The sequence below is a fragment of the Melospiza melodia genome, chromosome 10 (assembly GCF_035770615.1).
Source record: "Melospiza melodia melodia isolate bMelMel2 chromosome 10, bMelMel2.pri, whole genome shotgun sequence".
Taxonomy (NCBI): Eukaryota; Metazoa; Chordata; class Aves; order Passeriformes; family Passerellidae; genus Melospiza; species Melospiza melodia.
Genome location: NC_086203.1, coordinates 17,939,936 through 17,959,515, shown reverse-complemented (window position 1 = coordinate 17,959,515; position 19,580 = coordinate 17,939,936). Strand labels below are relative to the sequence as shown.

The 19,580-nt window shown below is 38.0% G+C and overlaps 1 protein-coding gene across 2 annotated transcripts in view; it reads right to left on the bottom strand.

Annotated features, from left to right (window-relative positions):
• CACNA2D3 (calcium voltage-gated channel auxiliary subunit alpha2delta 3) overlaps positions 1 to 19,580 on the bottom strand; it is a 381,968-nt gene that overhangs the window by 259,184 nt on the left and 103,204 nt on the right. For both annotated transcript variants that reach the window (XM_063164664.1, XM_063164665.1), the window contains exon 4: positions 2,351 to 2,410. In XM_063164664.1, coding sequence (XP_063020734.1) covers positions 2,351 to 2,410 — 60 coding nt within the window. The remainder of the gene's footprint in view (positions 1 to 2,350; positions 2,411 to 19,580) is intronic.

Genomic DNA, 19,580 nt, shown 5'->3' with positions numbered 1-19,580 from the left:
CTTAGACCATTACACAGAATTACAGTTTATTGATTAGAATACTTATGGACTAACTAAGGACAAAACTAATAATGTTACTAAGAAAAATGCCCAGAAGGGATCGGGTTTAGTCCAACCAAGTAATACAGTTTCAGCTTTGCTGAAGAGAATACCAGCAGTCTAAAAGGTGAACTCTTAGAGTTATTATTTTCTTTAACTTGGTGCTCTTCTACAGTCAATAAAAATATTAATATTATTTTATTTCTCCCTTCTATCATTTTTATGTGCTAAAACAATATTATCTATGCTGTCCTCGAGACACAGAAGACCAAATCCACCACAGTGTTTCTGTGAACCATAACAAGGCAGTTCACATCTTACAAAACACACTCTCAAGCCCAGAGCTAGTAAAAGATCAGGAGGTCAAATTTCAGTTAATAATTATAAATTATTTGATTTTTTATTTAAGCAGAACATCTCCTAGCAGAAGATGTTACCCACTTTATTGTTATTCTCCTAAGCAAGAAAACCACTTTTCTTTATTTGCTTTCTGAATTTGCTGAGTATCTGTGCACAAAGAGCACAGGCTGATGCTGTATCACATATCACTAATTCAAAGCATTTAATCCTGTCTTCCACACGTCGGCCAAAGCAATACAAATGCCAAGAAATTCCTCTTTGATAGCAGAATTGTATACACTGTACATTATATAAGCCTCCTGTCCCCTTCCACTTGAATGTACACTATCAAATCATCCTGGCCATTACTTTCTGTTGAGCAGATGCTATTATGAGATTTTTGATAAAGAACAACAATCACCCAGGAAGGGTTGCAAAGGGGTCGCTGGAACCAAGATTAACAATTGATTAGCTTTAATGGACCGTGACAGTAATAAACAACAGAGCTCCACACAAAGATTTGATTGTCCTGTTAATGCTGCTGACACAAATGGCTTTTAACTGGCTTTCTCAAAGTGTTAATATCGCCAGAGCCAGCAAATGAAGGACTTTGCCAAAGTGAGAACTGCCCTGCAGTGGAGGAGCATTTACTGCAGCCCATCTTCTATAAAGTGTGTTTCTGGTTTATTCAGACAATGGTTCCTATTTCTCCAAGGCTTAAAGTTCAACAAAATGAAACGCTGCACACCTCTGCAAGGCAGGGGTATAATAGAACTCTAAAGCATTTGAATAGAGAACTCAGCACTCCTCAAATATACAACAATAATGTGAATGATCATTTTCAGTGGGCTCATTTTATCCTCACTCCAGCCTGGGCTGACAGATGTCAGTATCACAGCCTTCTAAACTCAATATTTTTATGCTTGGTTCTGATAAGTTGACTCTATTTTTTGCTTCATTTCTGCACAGAAATCAGTAATTTGCATCATATTTTCATTAAAATAAAGTGGCTTGTGATTACTGGAAATAACAAAAAAAATCTGAAAACAAAATCTGAAAACAAAACCTAAAAGATCAGTTTATTTCTTGGATACACGTATGAGAAACTGTCTATGGAAAAAGTCTCTGTTTCCTTTAATTCTTTAAGCCTAAAATTTAAAAATAGACTTATGGCAAATATTGACAGAAGGTTTTAAAATTAAAACTAGGGAGAGGCAAAAACAAAACTCCACCTAACATTCAAAAAAACCACAATCATTCCAGAAATCATGGATCTAGGTATTCAATTAAAGATAAGGAGGTATTTACTCACCTAAGCATTAAATAAGACTTTCTGTTAAACTTTTAAGGTTAAATTACTCGGTTTCTAAAATCAACTTTTTTTTTTTTTTTTTAATTATGCGTCTTATTTAATTATATGTCTTATTCAGGAAAAGGCTTTTGTTTTAACCATTTTTAGCTGTGAGCTGCCACGGTGCTGCTCCATTCCAGTGTTATTCCTAAAGGGAGCATGCAGCAGTGGCGCAGCTCTAAGGGCTCCTAGGAAAGAGAAAAGGCAATTCTGCTCAAGATCCCAGCACAAACCACTGGCACCAACCAAGGTCAAGCTAATCCCATCCCTGTGGGCCCCTCCCCATCTGCAAACTCGACTCTCAGCAGAGCAGCTCCTCACCAGCACACAGCAGCGACACAGCACGAGGCTAATTGCTGGGTTTAAAATGTGATCTCCACAGACATGCAAGGGAATTTAAATGAAATCTCTGAAAGAGTAAAAGCCACCTGCTTGGTGTCCCAGCACACCAGCACTAAGTACATAACCTGTCAAAATACTGAGCCAGCCTTCATTAATTCCATTTTCGGTTATCAGCATCGTTCTATTACTCACATGATTGGCTTTCTTCGAGCAAGCTGTTGTATAAACCGTTAGTTATACTCTGATGATAAACCATTCAAGAAAATAATTATTTCCTACCTGTAAGTCAGCATCAAATTCATGCTTCAGGTAAGCATCTTCTGCAGCTTCAACAAGACGCTGAAAAAAAAAAAGTGTGTCTTTGAAATAACGGAAAACAACTTTACAACCCGATATAAAAATAGAGATTGTTTAAGCATTTTGTGCAATTTATCTGCTCTCTTACTTCACTGAATAGAAATAAACGATTTAGATTTTAAAAAAGAAATAAAAGACCAAGTTTTTTAAACCCCCAGTACCCATTGATGGTGCTACAAAACTCTAAAAACAGCACACTTATTAATAAATACAGAAATAAAAAAGTCTCTTTTTTCACCAGTGCTCAGCTTTCTGTATCTCCCATTCTGAAATAAATAAAGTTGATTTCACATGGACTTTATTTTGCACTTAGGAGCGCTTTTCAAATCTTCCATAACAGCAAACAGGAGGAGTTCCCCAATAATGCACTTGATTTCAAGAAACTGACATAAAAATTAATTTCTGAATTACACATCAACTATAAATCATAAGAAAAATATCGACTAGGTTTGTTTACCAAGCAGACTGAAGTACTACCTTAACGTGGTACATTATCATAAGATTTTTCTGCAATTACAGAAGTAACATTTACTGAATGGCAGAAATTCAGTAGGATTTTTGCCCTCTTAAAAATATCCAGAACTCCTTGTAGCAGTTATTTTTCCTCACCATTGTCATCTGACAGGAAAAAACCATGGTTGCACCAAAACACAGCTACCTGAACCATTTAATTCATAAAGGGGTTTGCTCCAGAGATTGGGGATTGACATTATACCCTTTCTAAGGTTTTACTCAGCATTCTTTATACTTCAGAGTATTTTAACCATGGAAGAAATGCCTTCTAGCTTGCATTTAATCTATCTGAGCATTCATATATGTACAAGCCAAAATCAAACAAAGAATACTCTGTGTCTTTTATTTTCTTTGCTCTATCAGACACTGGTACACATGGATGTTTTCACATATTTTACATCACAAAGCGAGGTCCAGACTCTCATTAACAATACACAGAGCGGGCAGCCATGCACACATTTTTTTCCTCCCTTTTCATAACAGTTTGCACATTTATCAACTCTTTGGATATAAATCAAAATGAAATCAGAATTCATATTGATTGCTATACAGTTTGAGCTATAATGGAAACTGAACCAAGAAAAATATTTCAGGTTGCCAATGCAGAACAAATGGTTGAGCAGAACGCTGACAGTTTGAGCAGAGCCCCGGTGGCTGCAGGGAGGGTTTGTGCTCGCTGGGTCTGCAGAGCAGCAGAGTCCCAGCCTTGCTCTGCTGCTCCATCCCATCTCCCCCTGATCCCTCCCATCCCCAGATGCCCCATCCCACCCCCAGATGCCCCATCCCATCTCCCCCGATGCATCCCATTCCCCAGCTGCTCCATCCCATCCCCATCCCATCTCCTCCTGCCCCATCCCACCCCCAGCTGCCCATCCCATCTCCCCCCTGGCTCCATCCCATCTCCCCCTGCCCCATCCCATCTCTCCCTCACCCACAACCAGCACCAGCCCCAAAAACCCCGGGGTCTCTGCCAGGCTCCTGCCCCTTCCCTGCACACCCCGCGGGGAGGCTCTCCAGACTTTTCTTTGGTGCAGAACCACAATCTCAAACATACAATTTAAAGCTGGAAATACTCCTGATGCCTCAGTTGATACAGAGAAGCAGAGGTCACCTTCCCAGAGCCCTGTGCTGGGAGTAACTCCCTGACATTTGGCTGGTTCCAGCTTTAAACATCCTGTCCCATGAAAACCCAGCTGGTCACAGCAAACCCATCTGACCCAAACTGGAACTGAGCTGGGTCCAACCCTGAGCAAATCAAACCAGAACTGGACCGGCAAAATGTCTGAGCTCACCTTCCTACGTACAGGGGTGAAAGAACCCAAACATAACAATGCATCCCAACCTGCTGCAGGAGGGGGATCTGAGGGAAAACATTTCAAATGGAACTGTGAACATCTGTGTTGTTGTTCCCACTACGCCTGCACTATCTGAATAGTACCAAGAACAGACCTTGCAATGTGAAACATAAATGAACCTTCATTTGAGCCCCAAATCTTTGTCTTTAGAATCTAAAAAGGGAAATAACACAAATTTTCTCCTCTGAAGGGGAAGCCTTATAGCAGCTGAAATAAATCCGTACACATTTGAACATTCTCAGAAGCCCAACTTTAATCAGCGTGCTAGTGACCTCCTGAAAGGATTTTACAAATACAGCCCTCATTTTTCAAACATGAAAAAGGCCTTTTATGTAAAATAACTACTCTAATTCAATGCATTACCTTTATTTTCCTTTATAATAAAGGCATAGGTGTATTACTACTCTGTGCTCACCTGATACAAAAGTTCATGACTGATGAGCTTGAGAGTAAAAACGTGAAAGGATCAAAAAAATTCTTCATACAGAAAAGAATACATGGAGAAGGAAACCATGTCTTTCTTTTTGTGCTGAAATACTTACTTAATCATCAAAAGAAAAATTATTATAGCATTTCATGAGATACCAGTGATATTAGATATCAGTACCTGGCGGGCTAGTAAAATAATTCATGGCTTCTTATATAGTTTGTATTGATCCCAATGTGTTTCAATTACATTTTTGCCTCAGTGAAATAAATTTAAACTAAGATTTATCCCCACATATAAGAAATAACTAGAGAAGCATAAGATGGACAATAGTAGAAACATCTGGTAACAAGAGCAGCTCAGAAATGAAAAGTACTGCATTTTATTTTATTGAATTATTCATTAAGATTTCAGTTGTTACTTTTTTTTTTTTTTTCATGTACATTTCAGCAACATTCTCTACAAGAAACTCAATGACAAAGAAGTTAAGTGTCTACTGACAGGAATTTTTCCTTGAAGCTGTAGAAGCAAATACGTAAGCACATTTTGTGCTTTGCCCTCACAAAACTAAATAAAAAATTTAAAATTTTGGTACATGAAATGAAAAAAATACAAGCATGTGCTGCACTTTCTATGTGTCAGTCCTTAACCACAGTTTGCTTAAAGTATCTCAACACCATTATGAAGGAAAGCCAATAATAAGTCCAACTCCACAAAATGACATATTAGTGGATATACACAAATTATATCAGAATTAAGAAATTGAATGCAAATGTTTCATGGGGTTTTTTTGTGTTTTGAGGGGGGAATTGGTTGGATTTTTTTTTTTAAGAGGTCCCCAAAGGGTTGAAGCACAATGGAAGAAATTCCTTAACACTCTGCAGGCAAAAACATAAAAACCACATGTAATACTGCAACTTTTTTATATGGAGGCAAAAGATCCCTTTTAAAAAAATTTTAATGACTGAGCAGTTATCTACAAATGAGTCTCAACATTAGCATGATTAACAATTTCAGCTTAATAGTTTATAATGACATTCTGAATAGAAATGCCAATATATTTTCATTTGAGCAACCATGCTCTCAAATCCTTGCTGGAGCAAGTAAATGCTTCCCAAGCTGTGGTTATCCTGCAGGGAATTGGGAGTTATCTGCATGCACTTACATGGAATGAATTATGAGCACAGAGTGAGAACTGGTACACTCACACCATTCAAGGGTTTTTAGAAGAATTTAGCCCTAAATGTGGAAAAGTGTCTGTGTGCACATAAACAGGCAGATCAAGGGCAGCACGCAATCTTTAGATAAAGCAATTATAATGTTCCAAGGCACAGCTCAATTGAGGCTCTCCCAGTTAAGGAATTAATCCTTAGAATTTTCCCAACACACATAAACATGAGAAAGATGAAATGCCTGACCCAGAATATCACAATGCAACATGGATAAAAAGAGGGCATGAAACAGGAGATGAACAAATAACACAATCACAAAAAACCTCAAAATGGTCCCCGAAACATAAGCTCTATGTTCTGTATATTCAGTGGTACTAATGCTATAAATTACACAGAAAAAGTTGAGAGATGAAAAAGAAATGGTTTTTACCTCACAGTAATTTTTTTTTAAATAAGTCACTGAACTATCTCTCAAGTTACCTAACAAGCTAATTTTCTCAACAAATGATATTATAATTTCATTGAACTGATATTCCCAAATAAATTCTTTCAAGTTTGGTTGCTACAGATAGAGCAAAGGAAAGGTGAAACAGAATGGATGAAGAAGAATTCAACAAAAAATAAGGGGGAAAAGGAACAGAAATGGAGAGGAGAGGTGAAAACAAAAGCTGAAAATAACAATTTCAAGAAAAAAACATCAGCCAAACATCCAGAGGGGTAGGGTAGTTATTTTAGCTTCTGAGATATTTTCTCTTTTCATGTACTTTTTAAGGGTTGCAGATTATTTCTCAATGATTCTCCTTCATTAGAATCCCATTTTGAAGTTAGATTAAATAAATTCATAAGCATAACCAATTTTGAAACAGTTTCTGAACTCCTGAACTGTGGAGGGTTACTAATCTTTATCCATGAATGTTGACAGAAATTATGCCCTTCTCTCTTTTCAACTATGAAATCTTTTAAAAAATTATTTCATTGTTTCCTTTCTATTTTTCTATGATGAACTAACTGCAACACATAAAACCAGAAATGCTTCTCAAAATTGTTCTTCTCAAAACTAAACTGCTGCAAATCACAAAAAAGCATCAATTTGATAGCTCAAACTGAATTGTAACTAGTATCAGCTTTGTACTGGCATCATCTAAGTCCATAACATAAATAGTTTCTATTCGATAATCATAATTTAATAACATTTCTTTTTAAAAATGCACAGGCATATCACAGTCATTAAAAAGTGTAGACAAACCTGTGTAGGCTGCTCTTATATTCTAGCATCAAATGCATTCAACCCACAGGAAAAAAAAACCCTGAACTCTAACAAAGTTTTTCATTATTTCCCATGGCATCAGATCTATTTGAGGTTCCTGAAAACATTAATATAATTTCAATGTAAATTTGAAATGTGTTTTGGAACTAAAAATAATAATCATTTGTGTAACTTTACCAGGTCTGTCTCTCTGACTCCTGTATATGAAACTCTAAGCAAGATTTCTCTCTTAATCAAATGTAATGAACTCTGTGAAGAAAAACAGCAGATAACAAGAATGGAAAACCTATGCCTGTTTTTAAAACCTTATGTCTTTCATATCTTGTATCAAGGTTTCTGCTATATTACCAACCAAAAACCAGTAGCAGTCTGTGTGCTGGAGCACCAGTTTTCTGTGTGCAGAAAATACTTACAACTACCAGTAGTTACCCTTCCTCAGGTGAAATATTTAGTGCAATTTTAGTAGCCTTACTATTGATTTGCATGTCTAATTTCCAGTCAGAATTTACAGTAATTGAGCTGTGAATATGCCAAAAATATTTCCTAAAGTGCTGCCAGATAACTATTTAAACACAGTTCAGCAGTTGAAAGTATTCCTGGGAGAGAAATGAGATTGGGTTTCCATCATCAGAGCAATTTTCCTCACTGGCTTTTCCGTGAGAAACCCACACTGTGCATGTGGGATCAGCAATAGATCACTGGACTTTAAGGACATTACCCATGTCCTGAGACTTTCCCATTTTGGGGTTCATTTCTGATGTGAAAAAGTGGTTTTCCTCTCCAGCAAATCTGTAAGGCTGCAGGTGCTTTGAAAACTTCTGAAAAGGCGGGGCTGTTTAGAGAGGGTATAAGATTTATTAGCATTTAGTGAGCTTAGGTAATATTCTGGCATGGTGCTAATTCTGCTGCAGGTCCTCCTGAGTTCCCTCAGAGTTCTGGGGTTTGCTCCTTTCACAGCTCATTTAGCAGGCAAGGTAAAGAAGCCAGGAGAGAGTTTGATGCTGTTCCTCAGCCTCACTTTTATTTCCCATGCCCAAACCCAGTATCATATCAGATGGCAGTGAGTGCCTCAGGGTGAAAACAGGCTTCCCAATCTCAATGTTTTATCACAAAAAGCTTTGCACCTGTTTGCCATAGCACACAGAGGAGCATCAGCCTCTGATGCTGACCTTGGAGGGATATTTGCTCCTCTCAGGAGCACAGCAGCAGGGCAAGGCAGTGTGGCTGATTCAGTCCTTGAGGTGGGGACACACAAACACACACAGGAGGTTTCCTCTTTTTCAGAAAGCCTGGCAGTGTGTTTTATACCCCAGATTGTTCTCCTCAGCTGTGTGGTATTTTCTAGGGAATTTTAGCACTATAATTGCTGTTGCTGTCACTAAGATGCACGAAAAATTATTTGGTGCCTGTTACTTTGCTATTCAAATTCCTAGTGCTTGTGGCTTAAGATAGATATCAGTCTTGCAACTAATGGCACACAAAAACTGCCTGCTCTGTGACTGCTATCAAATTCCACTGCAACCCAGCCAGACAATGCTCAGCCACACTAAGTGCAGCAAAGTACAATCAAAGCAGAAATTATAAATAAAGGATAAAAATAAATTAAAAGCTTAGCATATGCAATTATCGCAAATAACTTCAATTATCCACTTATATTCATTCAAAACTGGCAGATATTCAGGTTGATTGTTGTTAGAGTGCTAGCTGGTTTTGTGAAGCAACAAGAGTTCAGCTTGGCACAGTGCTGGACAAAACAGAAATGAAACTGCAAGTGGAGTAAAGTACATGAAATTCACACATTGCATAACAGTGGCTAAGACAATCCTGGAGTAATTAGATGCATTTCTACTCCACTAGGCTGACACTATATTTAATTATGGCATCTGGAGTTTGCCAGGGCATTGAAGGAAGACTCCATATGAAGAAGATAACACATTTGTCTTGTACCAAGTTCTTCAGTGCTCAAAGGCTGCACAAACCCAATATATGAGATATAAAATATGCAGATTATCAAATCTGCTCCTACCATGTTATTATGTCTAGCACAGAGCAGAATGAGGTGCTAAATAGAGTTTTATTCCATACTTTTAATTCCATATGTCCCAGACATCAAGGAATCAGTTCAGCTGCAGACACAACTTAGAGCTGTTCCAGGGACATTTAAAATGTGATTTTTTTTTTTTTGTCTGGCTGGGGTACAGCAACAGCCAGCTCCTTCAGCCACCTCTGCTGCCTCAGGGCCAAGAGGAAGATTCTTCAGAATTTTGCACCAACCACACATCCACCCAAGGTTGTGTAATTTTCTGGCAATACCTTTATTCATCATTTTCACTTCACTTGCAGCATGGCAATACAATTTGCAAAGTTTTACTTTCAATGAGTAGCTCACAACCAGTGCATTTTTCTCTTCCACATACATTTAAAAATTTAATCAAAACGATACTTTGTAAAACACTTTCCAAAAGCAAGGGAAGCAGCCTGTGTATGAGTCCATAGACTCACCTGTTTACACACATCATTAAATATTGCCAACACTAACCTGTGAGTGTCATAATGATCCCTTTTCCCCTCTCTCCTATATTGAAACCCCTAGATTAAAACACCTGATTTGTTAATATTTTTCACACATTTAGGGTGACACAGGTCATACTCTTTACCTGACTGTCACCGTTGCTCCCTGCTCAGATAATGCCAGACTGTCTTTTCTGCATTTGAGGACAGTGAGGATTTTCATGGCTGAGCAAAACCAGCTGCCCCTCAGCTCTGACAGCTCTCAGCACCACTGCTGGATGCTCGGCAGGTCTTGCTTGAGAAAGATTTGGGATAACTGTTTTCAGTCTAATTCTTTTAATGAAAAATTCTCCTTTGGTAGAATTTATCTCACCTAACCTCGTCTATTTCAAAGTTAATCATCTCTCCACTGAAGTTTCCTAAACATCCTTCATTTGTAGAGACAGAAAACCCCAAAGGTGCTACATGTTCCATTCTAAAATAGCTCATGAGATACAGAAAGACCTTTGGAACTTTTCCTTCACTCTTTTCTTCACTAGATGTTTAACTTTATATGATTGAAACTAAGGGAGATGAATCCCACACCATATGCTCAACACAAATGAGCTAAAGGGAAATGGAAATATTCCCGTGTGCACTCAGTAGGGAAAGGACACTTGAAGCAGCACTTTGTCCTGCCAGCAGTCCTGGGATGAGTCAAGGTGTTTCTGTTCCGTTTACATTTAGAAGCACCAAGTGAAATCAATTGTCTTTGCTTTGTTCCCTCACTCAGCTTTTTCCTCACCTCTGCACTAAGGCTCAGTCCCCCAAGTTAATTCAAATTCAACTTGCAATTTGTGGTCTGCTTCAACCAAACCAGTCATGATATACTGTCCATCTTTTGGTTTCCAACCAGATTACTGTCACACAACAGCAGAAAAAAAAACAACCCTCAAGATTTATTACTCCAAACAAAGGTCAGTTCCAGAGTTTGCAGGGACAGACTTCCATTGCCTAGCCCAGCACTCCATCACAAGGCACAGAGCCTTGTCTTCACTTTCAAACCAAGCAATGCAATGTCCACTGGACTGGTTTTTTAATTCTGACAGGGTCAGGATGTCAGTTGCCAATAGATTAACTGAAAAGGAAAATTTTAAAACACTGAAAGAAAAACGAAACACCAAGTTTGCAACTAAAAATTCCCCAGCCTCTTCTTGCAAGTAGAATTCTCTAAGATAGATATTGAGGCAAATAGAAAATTATTGTGAAGATGTGAGGAAAGCAACTGGTATCCATTTCTAAATGCATCAGAAGTGGATTTTGAAAGCATTCACCAAGACTTAGAAACCCACTGTTATATCTCAAGTTAAATAAGAACAGATTCAATAATAGAATGTACCAAATTCTGCCCTCAAACACAGCCATGGCTTAGTCCTGTTCCTTTTCTTACTGAGCACAGACCTAGACCTACTCCTGTTTCTTTCCTACTCCTCTCTCCATATCCTGAGCTCATTAATACCACATTAGGTGACACAAACTCCACTGTTTAAGTTTTTCATTTTACTCTCCACTTCTTCTGTAGCACCTATCAGCCATTCTTTCTTCTGACGCTTAACAGCCTTGGTGTGCACACTGTCAAACATGTTCATGACCAAGTTTTTCTAGGTCCCTACCAATTCCTCACTCTGCTGACTTCCATTTCCAATTTTCCCTATTCCCTTTGCGCTCTCATCAAGCACGTCTAGAATACCTTGCACTAGCACAGTCTAATTCTTTGACCTTTTTCTCTTTCGACCATCTCACTCTTCCCCAGTCTCTGCTCTCCTTGTGGCAGAACCTTCCTCAGCCTCTCCTAAACCCACCAAGAGACCCCCTTGGCTGCTGACCCTCCCAATTTCCAGTGCCCCAAGGTGAGCACAGAGAGATGAGAGCTCTCTCCTGGGTCCAGAGGGCACACTGACAGTGCCTCAGCAGACAAAGACACTTTTTCCCCTTCCTGCTGCAATAAGAAAGATGGGATGGTGTCTGTCCCTGAATACAGACTTGTATTTAATTTCCCAATCCAGCTGGGGGAAAGTCTTGTTCAACCCTGCACAGAAAATTCACACTGCAAAGAACTTTCAAAGATTTCACTTGCAGACAGTCTTGCTGTGATACATTTCTAATGGCCATATGCCTCCATGTGTGGAGTTTCCAAATGCTAAAATCTTGATCCAGCTGGAACAGAATTTCAAAGAAAACCTTGTGTCAAGGCCCCAGCCCTGCCAATTTCAAGAGTTGGTTCCCAAGCACAGAAGTGCTGCAGAGTTTTAATGAAAAGAACATCAGTATTATGTTTAAAAGAGTAAACCATTGCATTTCCCCCAGTTTCTCTCTTGTAAAAAGATGACATTCAAAGATAAAATTCCAAGTTTCTTTGGTCTCCTGAACCATACTTTATAGTTCTGGAGACTTCTTTGCTGAGAATGCTGGAAATAATTACAAAATCAACTTTCAGACTAAGTGATAATTTAGTCTTTTCATAGTTTAGTATATTCTGGCTGGTCTGGTACAAAAAAGGAATGAAGGACTATATTGAAACTCTCTGGTTTTGGACCTTTTGGAAAAACTCTCGGGTGTAGACATTTGTCCAGACTGACTGGACATCAGTTCCATGTACCTGAAGGATTTTGGTGGTACCTGTGGATTAATGCTCAAGTCCCAGAGAGTACAGGGGTATTGCTTTGCCAAAGTCACAATTAAATGCAAGTCTGTATTCAGGTACAGACACCATCCCATCTAATACTTTTTTTTAATAATAGGATTTTGAGTTCTATCTTAAGAACAATATTAAACTGCCCTTGTAATTAAAGTAAAATTGCAAATTCCCAAACCCAAAGAAAGGCTGCATTGCATAGTCAAAACTTTATCTGCATTGTTTTGTAAAGGGAACAAGTTCAAATCCAGTGGGTGTTTTGTTAGCTATTTAGAAGAGTCTTGTACTTGTATTCTCCTAGTGACTAAAAGATAGCTGTACTTTCACCTCTTAATTAGTCTTTATCAACTGAAACATTCACCATTTAATTATCGTATGCAGATTTATTTGGGAAATGAAGTAAAATATGCAACACAGCACAAAATTTCCATTAAGCTTGACACACCTCTAGATTTTGGTATGACCTAGGGAACTCTTTTCATAGAATACTCCCATTTTTCTGATTAATTTTTTTTCTCCTGCCTCTCAAAGCACTTCTAAAATGCACCTGGGGAACAGTAAGAGTCTTCACAGAGCTAACCAACACCTGCAGGTCCAAAAAGTAACAACCAAGACTACAACCCAGCCAACAAAAACTATTAGCTTAAGTTTGCAGAGGCAGTGAGTAAATTATAACAATAGTTCTCTATTTATCTTGGATTATAAGAGAATTGTGAATCACCCACAAGGGTGGGCAGGCCCTGGCACAGGGTGCCCAGAGAAGCTGTGGCTGTCCCTGGATCCCTGGAAAGGTCCAAGACCAGGTTGGACATTGAGGCTTGGAGCAACCTGGGACAGCGTAGAACAAGATGATCTTTCATGCCCCTTCCAACCCAAACCATTCTATGTTTCTACTGAAAATAAGAGGAAATGAAATGTATTTTCTATGACCAAACCATTATAACTAATGTTTTCACTACACCAGGACACAAAGATGAGTAAAACATGCTCAGTAATTAGGCTTTCATCATAGGCCCTTGAAGAAATAAGGAGCAAATTGAAATTAAGAACACTTCTGTATAACACTTAAATGGTTCAGAATGAGTTCTCACCAACTGGATGTTTTCTGTTTCTGATATCTCACACAATCCTTATAAATTATATAAGACCTCAATAATGTAAGTACCAATAAATAGACATAAAAAAATTTAAAAGTCAGAGAAATTACTTCTTTCATCTGAAAACATCTCAGTGGTCTGCTGTAACTATTGGCAGGAAATCTGAGATACCATTGACTGAAAAACCTTGGGAGAAAGATGCAGAAAATTGGATAGAGATATTGCATATATAATGAACACAAGGTGCAGCTCAGCTTACATTCCTTCCATGCCCTTCAGTTGGTGACGAGAAATTTGCCTGCCACACTTTTGAATTCAGAGTGTAACACTGACAAATTCTAAAATGCCTTAACTTTTCTCACTTTTAACTCAATAATTTAATACATGTTGAGATCTTACTAACTTTCACAAGCTTCTTGGACTACTCAGCTATTTCCTCAGCTAAGTAGAGGAAGCCCTTGCCTTACTACGGGTCTGACAGAGCCCTGCCAAAAAGCCCATCTTCTACCCACAGCCTGAGCAGCACTCACCATAAAAAATAAACAAAACCACAACAACAAAATGAAAAGAAATACAATTTTAAACACAAAATATATAGCCAAATTTTGCACATATTTAGCAAGGCTATCATTTATCATCAGTTCCCTTTTTTAGGCTATTTTATAAGAAATCAATCTGTGCTTTGCTTGGATCTAACTGAATCACTCGTAAAGAAAAATCAACAACTTGAACACGAATTCTAATGGAAGTGGATTGTTTCTATTAATTTCATGGGGTTGATTGATGAGCACAGCAACCTACTGATCTAAAGCATCAGATCCTAACAGCATTTCCCAAAGCTGAAGCACTACAGGCACTAACCAAATCTGAGACCCAGGCAGTTCTTGCTCATTAGCAGTCTACTTGTGAAGTGCTCTTTCCCCATCACTGCTCCGCTCCCAGCTTTGTTATTTAACATTCCACGGTCAAAATAAAATATAACTATAGCTGTGTCACCCTTAAACTTTCAAATACAGGAGGTTTTACCCTCTATGTCTGCTTAAAAAGTAATTTTTATTATCTGGTGTAGCTAGGAATAAATTATATTTGCCATATAACATTTCCTAGAGAGCACAGGATTTTGGGGACAAAGACTGCCACCTTTTGGCAATAGTCTGTAACAAAAAAACCCCAGTTTCTTAGGTCAATTATCTTATTCTAGGGAACATCTTTATTGTATTATTTTTGCATCTTATATCCAGCAAAGTGAAGAATAAAACATGGGGTTTAACTGAAGCCAACCTGAAAGAATTCCAATTTTTAGGATTTTTGCATAGCAACATAGGGTTTTAGCTTGGAATCAGAAATCAGACCTAGGGTTTTTTTTTCCTGGAGGACACTATGAGTAGATAGCCCTGGCACACAAAGTTGAATATTACATAGGAAAACTCATTTTTTAAAACATAAAAATATTAATTTTTATGCAATTTTTTCTCCATGCAGTACTGATTTAACCTTTGAGTAAGTCTGCTCTATTCATTAGGTCAGAAGGTCTTAAAGAGAAATTATTAAATAATTAGAATGCATCACAATAAAATAATCTACTGCCAACCTTAAATGGTATTTCTACTTTTTCAATACTTGACCTTGGAAACAAGGATTTTTCATGATGTTTTGAGTGTGGGGGCTTTTCTAGTAGCTGAAATAAAAAGGCGTAAAACCAGATTCTGTCATACAGCACAAGGGGTATACTCCCAGGGATTCGACTAAAAAACTTTTATATTAATCAGTGTACCTGATGCAAAAAACATCAGGGGTGGTGGAATCACCAACCAGCAGTGTGCGCCACAAGCACCATCTTGATAGAGGAAGGCAAAGGAATTACTGAAATAAATAAATTAACAGAAGGTATGAAATGTTTGGATTCCATTTGAGAAATGCAAAAGTGCACAGGTAGAATTCTTCTAAATCATGGACAGAAATTTTTGGGGAATAATTCAAGAATGATTTGGGGGTTTAGAAGAGTCCTTAGATGTTCCAGAGGATACTCAGAGCAAATGAAACATGCCATGAGTATGAAATACACTGAGAGATCCAAAAGTGATCAGCAATAGACGACAAAGGAAGGGCCAAAACAGGACAACAGAGGGCCTGAGAAAAGCTTGTAAATCAGCAGCATGGGGAAAATAATTATCCAAGTTTTTATTTTCACCAGAAAAGTAAAAGCCAGAACTCACAGAGAACAGCTGAGAAGATGAACGAAGATAACACTGATAGAGCCAGAGTAATTTGCAACTTCAATACGTGAAGAAATCAAAGTTGAAGAATGAACACAGAAATGCAGATATATTTTTGTTAAAACAATTACAGAAAGATCAAAAGAGTATTTTACTGAGCTTCTCAATGCTGAAATTCAAAAAAGCAATCGGCCCTTTTCCAGACAGCTGAGCCATTTGTAGAAGAATGAAATTGTGAAGAGCTTCAAGAGGCAATCAGAATACTGAGGAGAAACAAAAGCACCAGGTGTGAGTAATCTTGGCACCGAATTATCAAGAACAAGAGGGGGAAAGGAAGTCAAACACTTTATAGGGGCATTTGGTTAGTTTGAGTTTGGGCAAAATTTTCAAACATTAAGATACATTTGCTGTAGTTAAAAAAAATTAATTAAATAATCTAATTTCACAAAAAAACTAGTCTTACATTGAAGAATAGAATTTTGAAGCTTTAGCTGTTTTCAAACTCATTCACATTTCCAGCATGTTAAAAACATATCTTTCTTCTACAGATGTTGGAGGGGTGTTTTTGTTGGCATGTTTTTTTGGGGGGTTTTTTTGGTGTTTTGGTTTGTGGGTTTTTTTGTGGGGTTGTTTGTTGGTAGCTTTCTAATTGTATTAAACCCACAATCTATTAAAACCAGGAACTTGAACAGCACTCTACTCCTGATTTTAAGAACCTAAATATCGTCAAAACGAAAAGCTCCCGCCCTTTAAAGTCTGCATTGAAAGCAAGTGACTAACCAACCCCTCGCCATATGGAATTCCATTGATTGAACTGAATTTCAGCAGTGTAATTCTGCTTTTACTAGTGGGAGCCATGAAAGCAGATGAAGGGTAGCAGAGCACAGCAGAGCCTACTACCTGTCTGGCACCATAGCCGTGGTGCACAGATGGAAGAGGGATCTGGTGCAGGCTCCCAGGCTTCCACACCACACAGTTCACAGCTCTTTGGAGCAGGCTAACAGTACATGCTGCTTAAAAACTATTTTGCTGCTGTCAGCAGGACTTCCATATGGGGACTGCCATGTTCCCACCGCACACATTACATGGCTTGCTGAAGAATGTGCCATTTCCAGCCTTCCCAAAATCATGTCCTGGTGGTCAGGCTTAATGCCTGCAGTCCCCTTGGCCTTGGTAGTTTTCAACTGACTGAGGAAGTAAAGAAAAACATTTTTTTTTTTTAGAGCTCTTAGGTATAAAGGCTGGATTAGGGTTGTAAAGCAGTATCATCTTGGCAGCCTCAACTCTGAATTCCTTTGGTGCTGAATTTTGGGAGACATTTTTTGGGGGTGGAGGGAGGGGGAAATATTGTTGTTTTGGGATTTTGAGGAGTTGTTTTGCATATGCTGCTTACTCTTTTCAAGTTAAGTCTTTTTCCAATCGGTGTTTGAACTGTTTGCCAAACGATATTCAAATAAAAATGTGTAAGATGTTTCCCATGAATCTTTAAGAAGTATGAATGATGGCTAAGTCATACACTAATAAAACTTGCAAGGTCAATTTTATTACACAAATGTGTAACAGACCGTGCAAATGGCAATTAAATCCTCAATTTTTGAAAGTTGGGATATTGCTTTCTTCTTCAGACATTCAGTAGGGATTTCCAAAAGCAGGCATTGAACCCCAGGGATCTCCACTGCTACATCTAGAAAAATATTTCAGTTCCTCATTAAGAGAAACAGCAAAAAAACAAAGAATAAGCCCTTTTAGAGTAATAAAACAGTACAGTAGCTGCAAGTACCACAATGGAGCACTCTCTTTTATAAATATGGATATTGATCAATTCAGATCCCATTTTGTTACAAAAGTTGCGCTGACCAGCGTCACTCTGAACTCTCTGCCCAGGCAAGGTAAATGGAAGAATAACACAATATCTTAATTTTACCTTTTTTATGCATGAGTTGTATATATGAAATTTTAACATCTGCAAAGAAACAGTCAAAGAAACAGGGAAATCTGCAAGTCCGGCTCTACCCTGTTTACTCCAGCTCCCACAGAGAGGGTGGAACCTCCAAAGGAACAAAGTTATTGTCCCACAGTATTTCACCAGGCAGCTACTTTGCCTTCAAATCTACTTCAGAATCAACAGAAAAACTCATCTTAAATAAAGATTGTGAAGAAAGCTAGATAAGCTAATAGAAAGCCCCAATATTATTATTTCTGACCTGCTTACAGCAGTTTCACACATAACACTTTCATTTATGCAGGCCACACTGGCTTGGGCTCATTTCCCGAATCATTTACATTGTGATACAAGTTTGCCCTGTTCTTAAAACAATTTTATCTCCATTTTAAAGGTCTGCAGAAAAGGTAAAGAAAAATTTACCATTCTGAGTGAGCCAACACAGTCACAATATTGTTTTGTTTATGAGTCCCTTCTCTATTTTGGTTTATGCCTTTCCTGATGCCATGGAAGTATCAAAGGATATGCTAATGATAAGCCTTAGTGGCAGTGCCAGATAACACTTTAAAGGTGAAATGCATAATTCTCTAATAACCTTGGTAGGATACTCATCCTCCCTGAAACACAGTGCAAAGCCACTTGCTTTCCATCACATTACTCAGAAATGAAGAAATAAATCTCAGATTTGGGGTTGGGTTTTTACCCTCTTTTGGGTTTAATACATCTAGAACTAATTTTTGTTTGGAAGTATCACTTCTTTGCAATGGATAGGGTTTTTTTTTCAGGTTCAAGAGTTAAAATGATAAAGAGATTTTAGCTCTGTAAGACAGGTGAATGTTTGCTGCAGGTATTTTGGCAATACTGCAAAAAAACAGCTGTTCAGCCACCTCACATTACAGTACTAAATTCTCGAGTTCTGTGTGGCAACTGCTATATTCAAATATTGTTTATGTATGAAGATCAAACCTTGAAAAATTATGTGGTTTTCTCTGCTGAGATGTCTAACTATTGACATCCCCAAAGTAACTTGGATTCGTGTAGTTCTCAGCTCATTTAACAGATTTTACACAGATTTCTTCCACATCAATTAATATTGTCTAAAACATTATAAATTATGAAATTCTGTCATGCTAAAGACAAATCAAATATTAGAAGCATTTCCAAATAACCTTCATCTAGCAATTATCACATTTACATTATGAAACACCACAGACTCTGCACATCACTTCCCATTTTGCAATCAGAAATCCTACTCTATCCAGTCTACATTGTCTTTGCACATCATTGTAAGGCAGCAGTTTTAAAAAGCTTTATTCTAAAAACTCAAATGCAGAGGAACCATGAATTTTCAAGCCATATATTGATATTATTTTTGAGCAAGTCTAAGAATGAGATTTTCACATCTACTAATTTGTCTTAAAACAAATCAAAGCTACAAGAGATGTTAATTAGTAGCAAGCTAGCTAGCTTTACAGTATGGGCAGGCTTGAATTGAACATCTCAAACCTGACACCATGCAGGAATGCCAGCAGCGCACCAATCTCCACAACTTGTCACAAATAAAACCTTTTCCTTGTCCCAAAATATTAAAAGTATGCACTCCTCATTTTTAATTTCAATAATGTTACCTGAGTAGGTTTTGATTTTTAATGATTACTCTTCAGTCATTCATGTGCCTTTTTATCCTATATATTAGCATTGCATACACTGGGGAGAGCAAGAAAGAAGGGAAGTGCTTTGTATTTGGAGAGACCAAAGGGAAAATGAGAGGTTATTTGCTGTGCATTCCTGTTAAAATTCATTCTTCTCCTGTGAAAGGTAAACCTACCTCCCACAGGCTTTTACTGGGGAACGTTCCCCTGCACCACAGAAGTGAAGCCCCACATTGATGATGCTCCTCACAACGGAATCACACATTCACTCACACCCGTTTGCAGGTCTCCAACAGCTCTTGGAAACCTGGTTTTGCCAGGGTCCC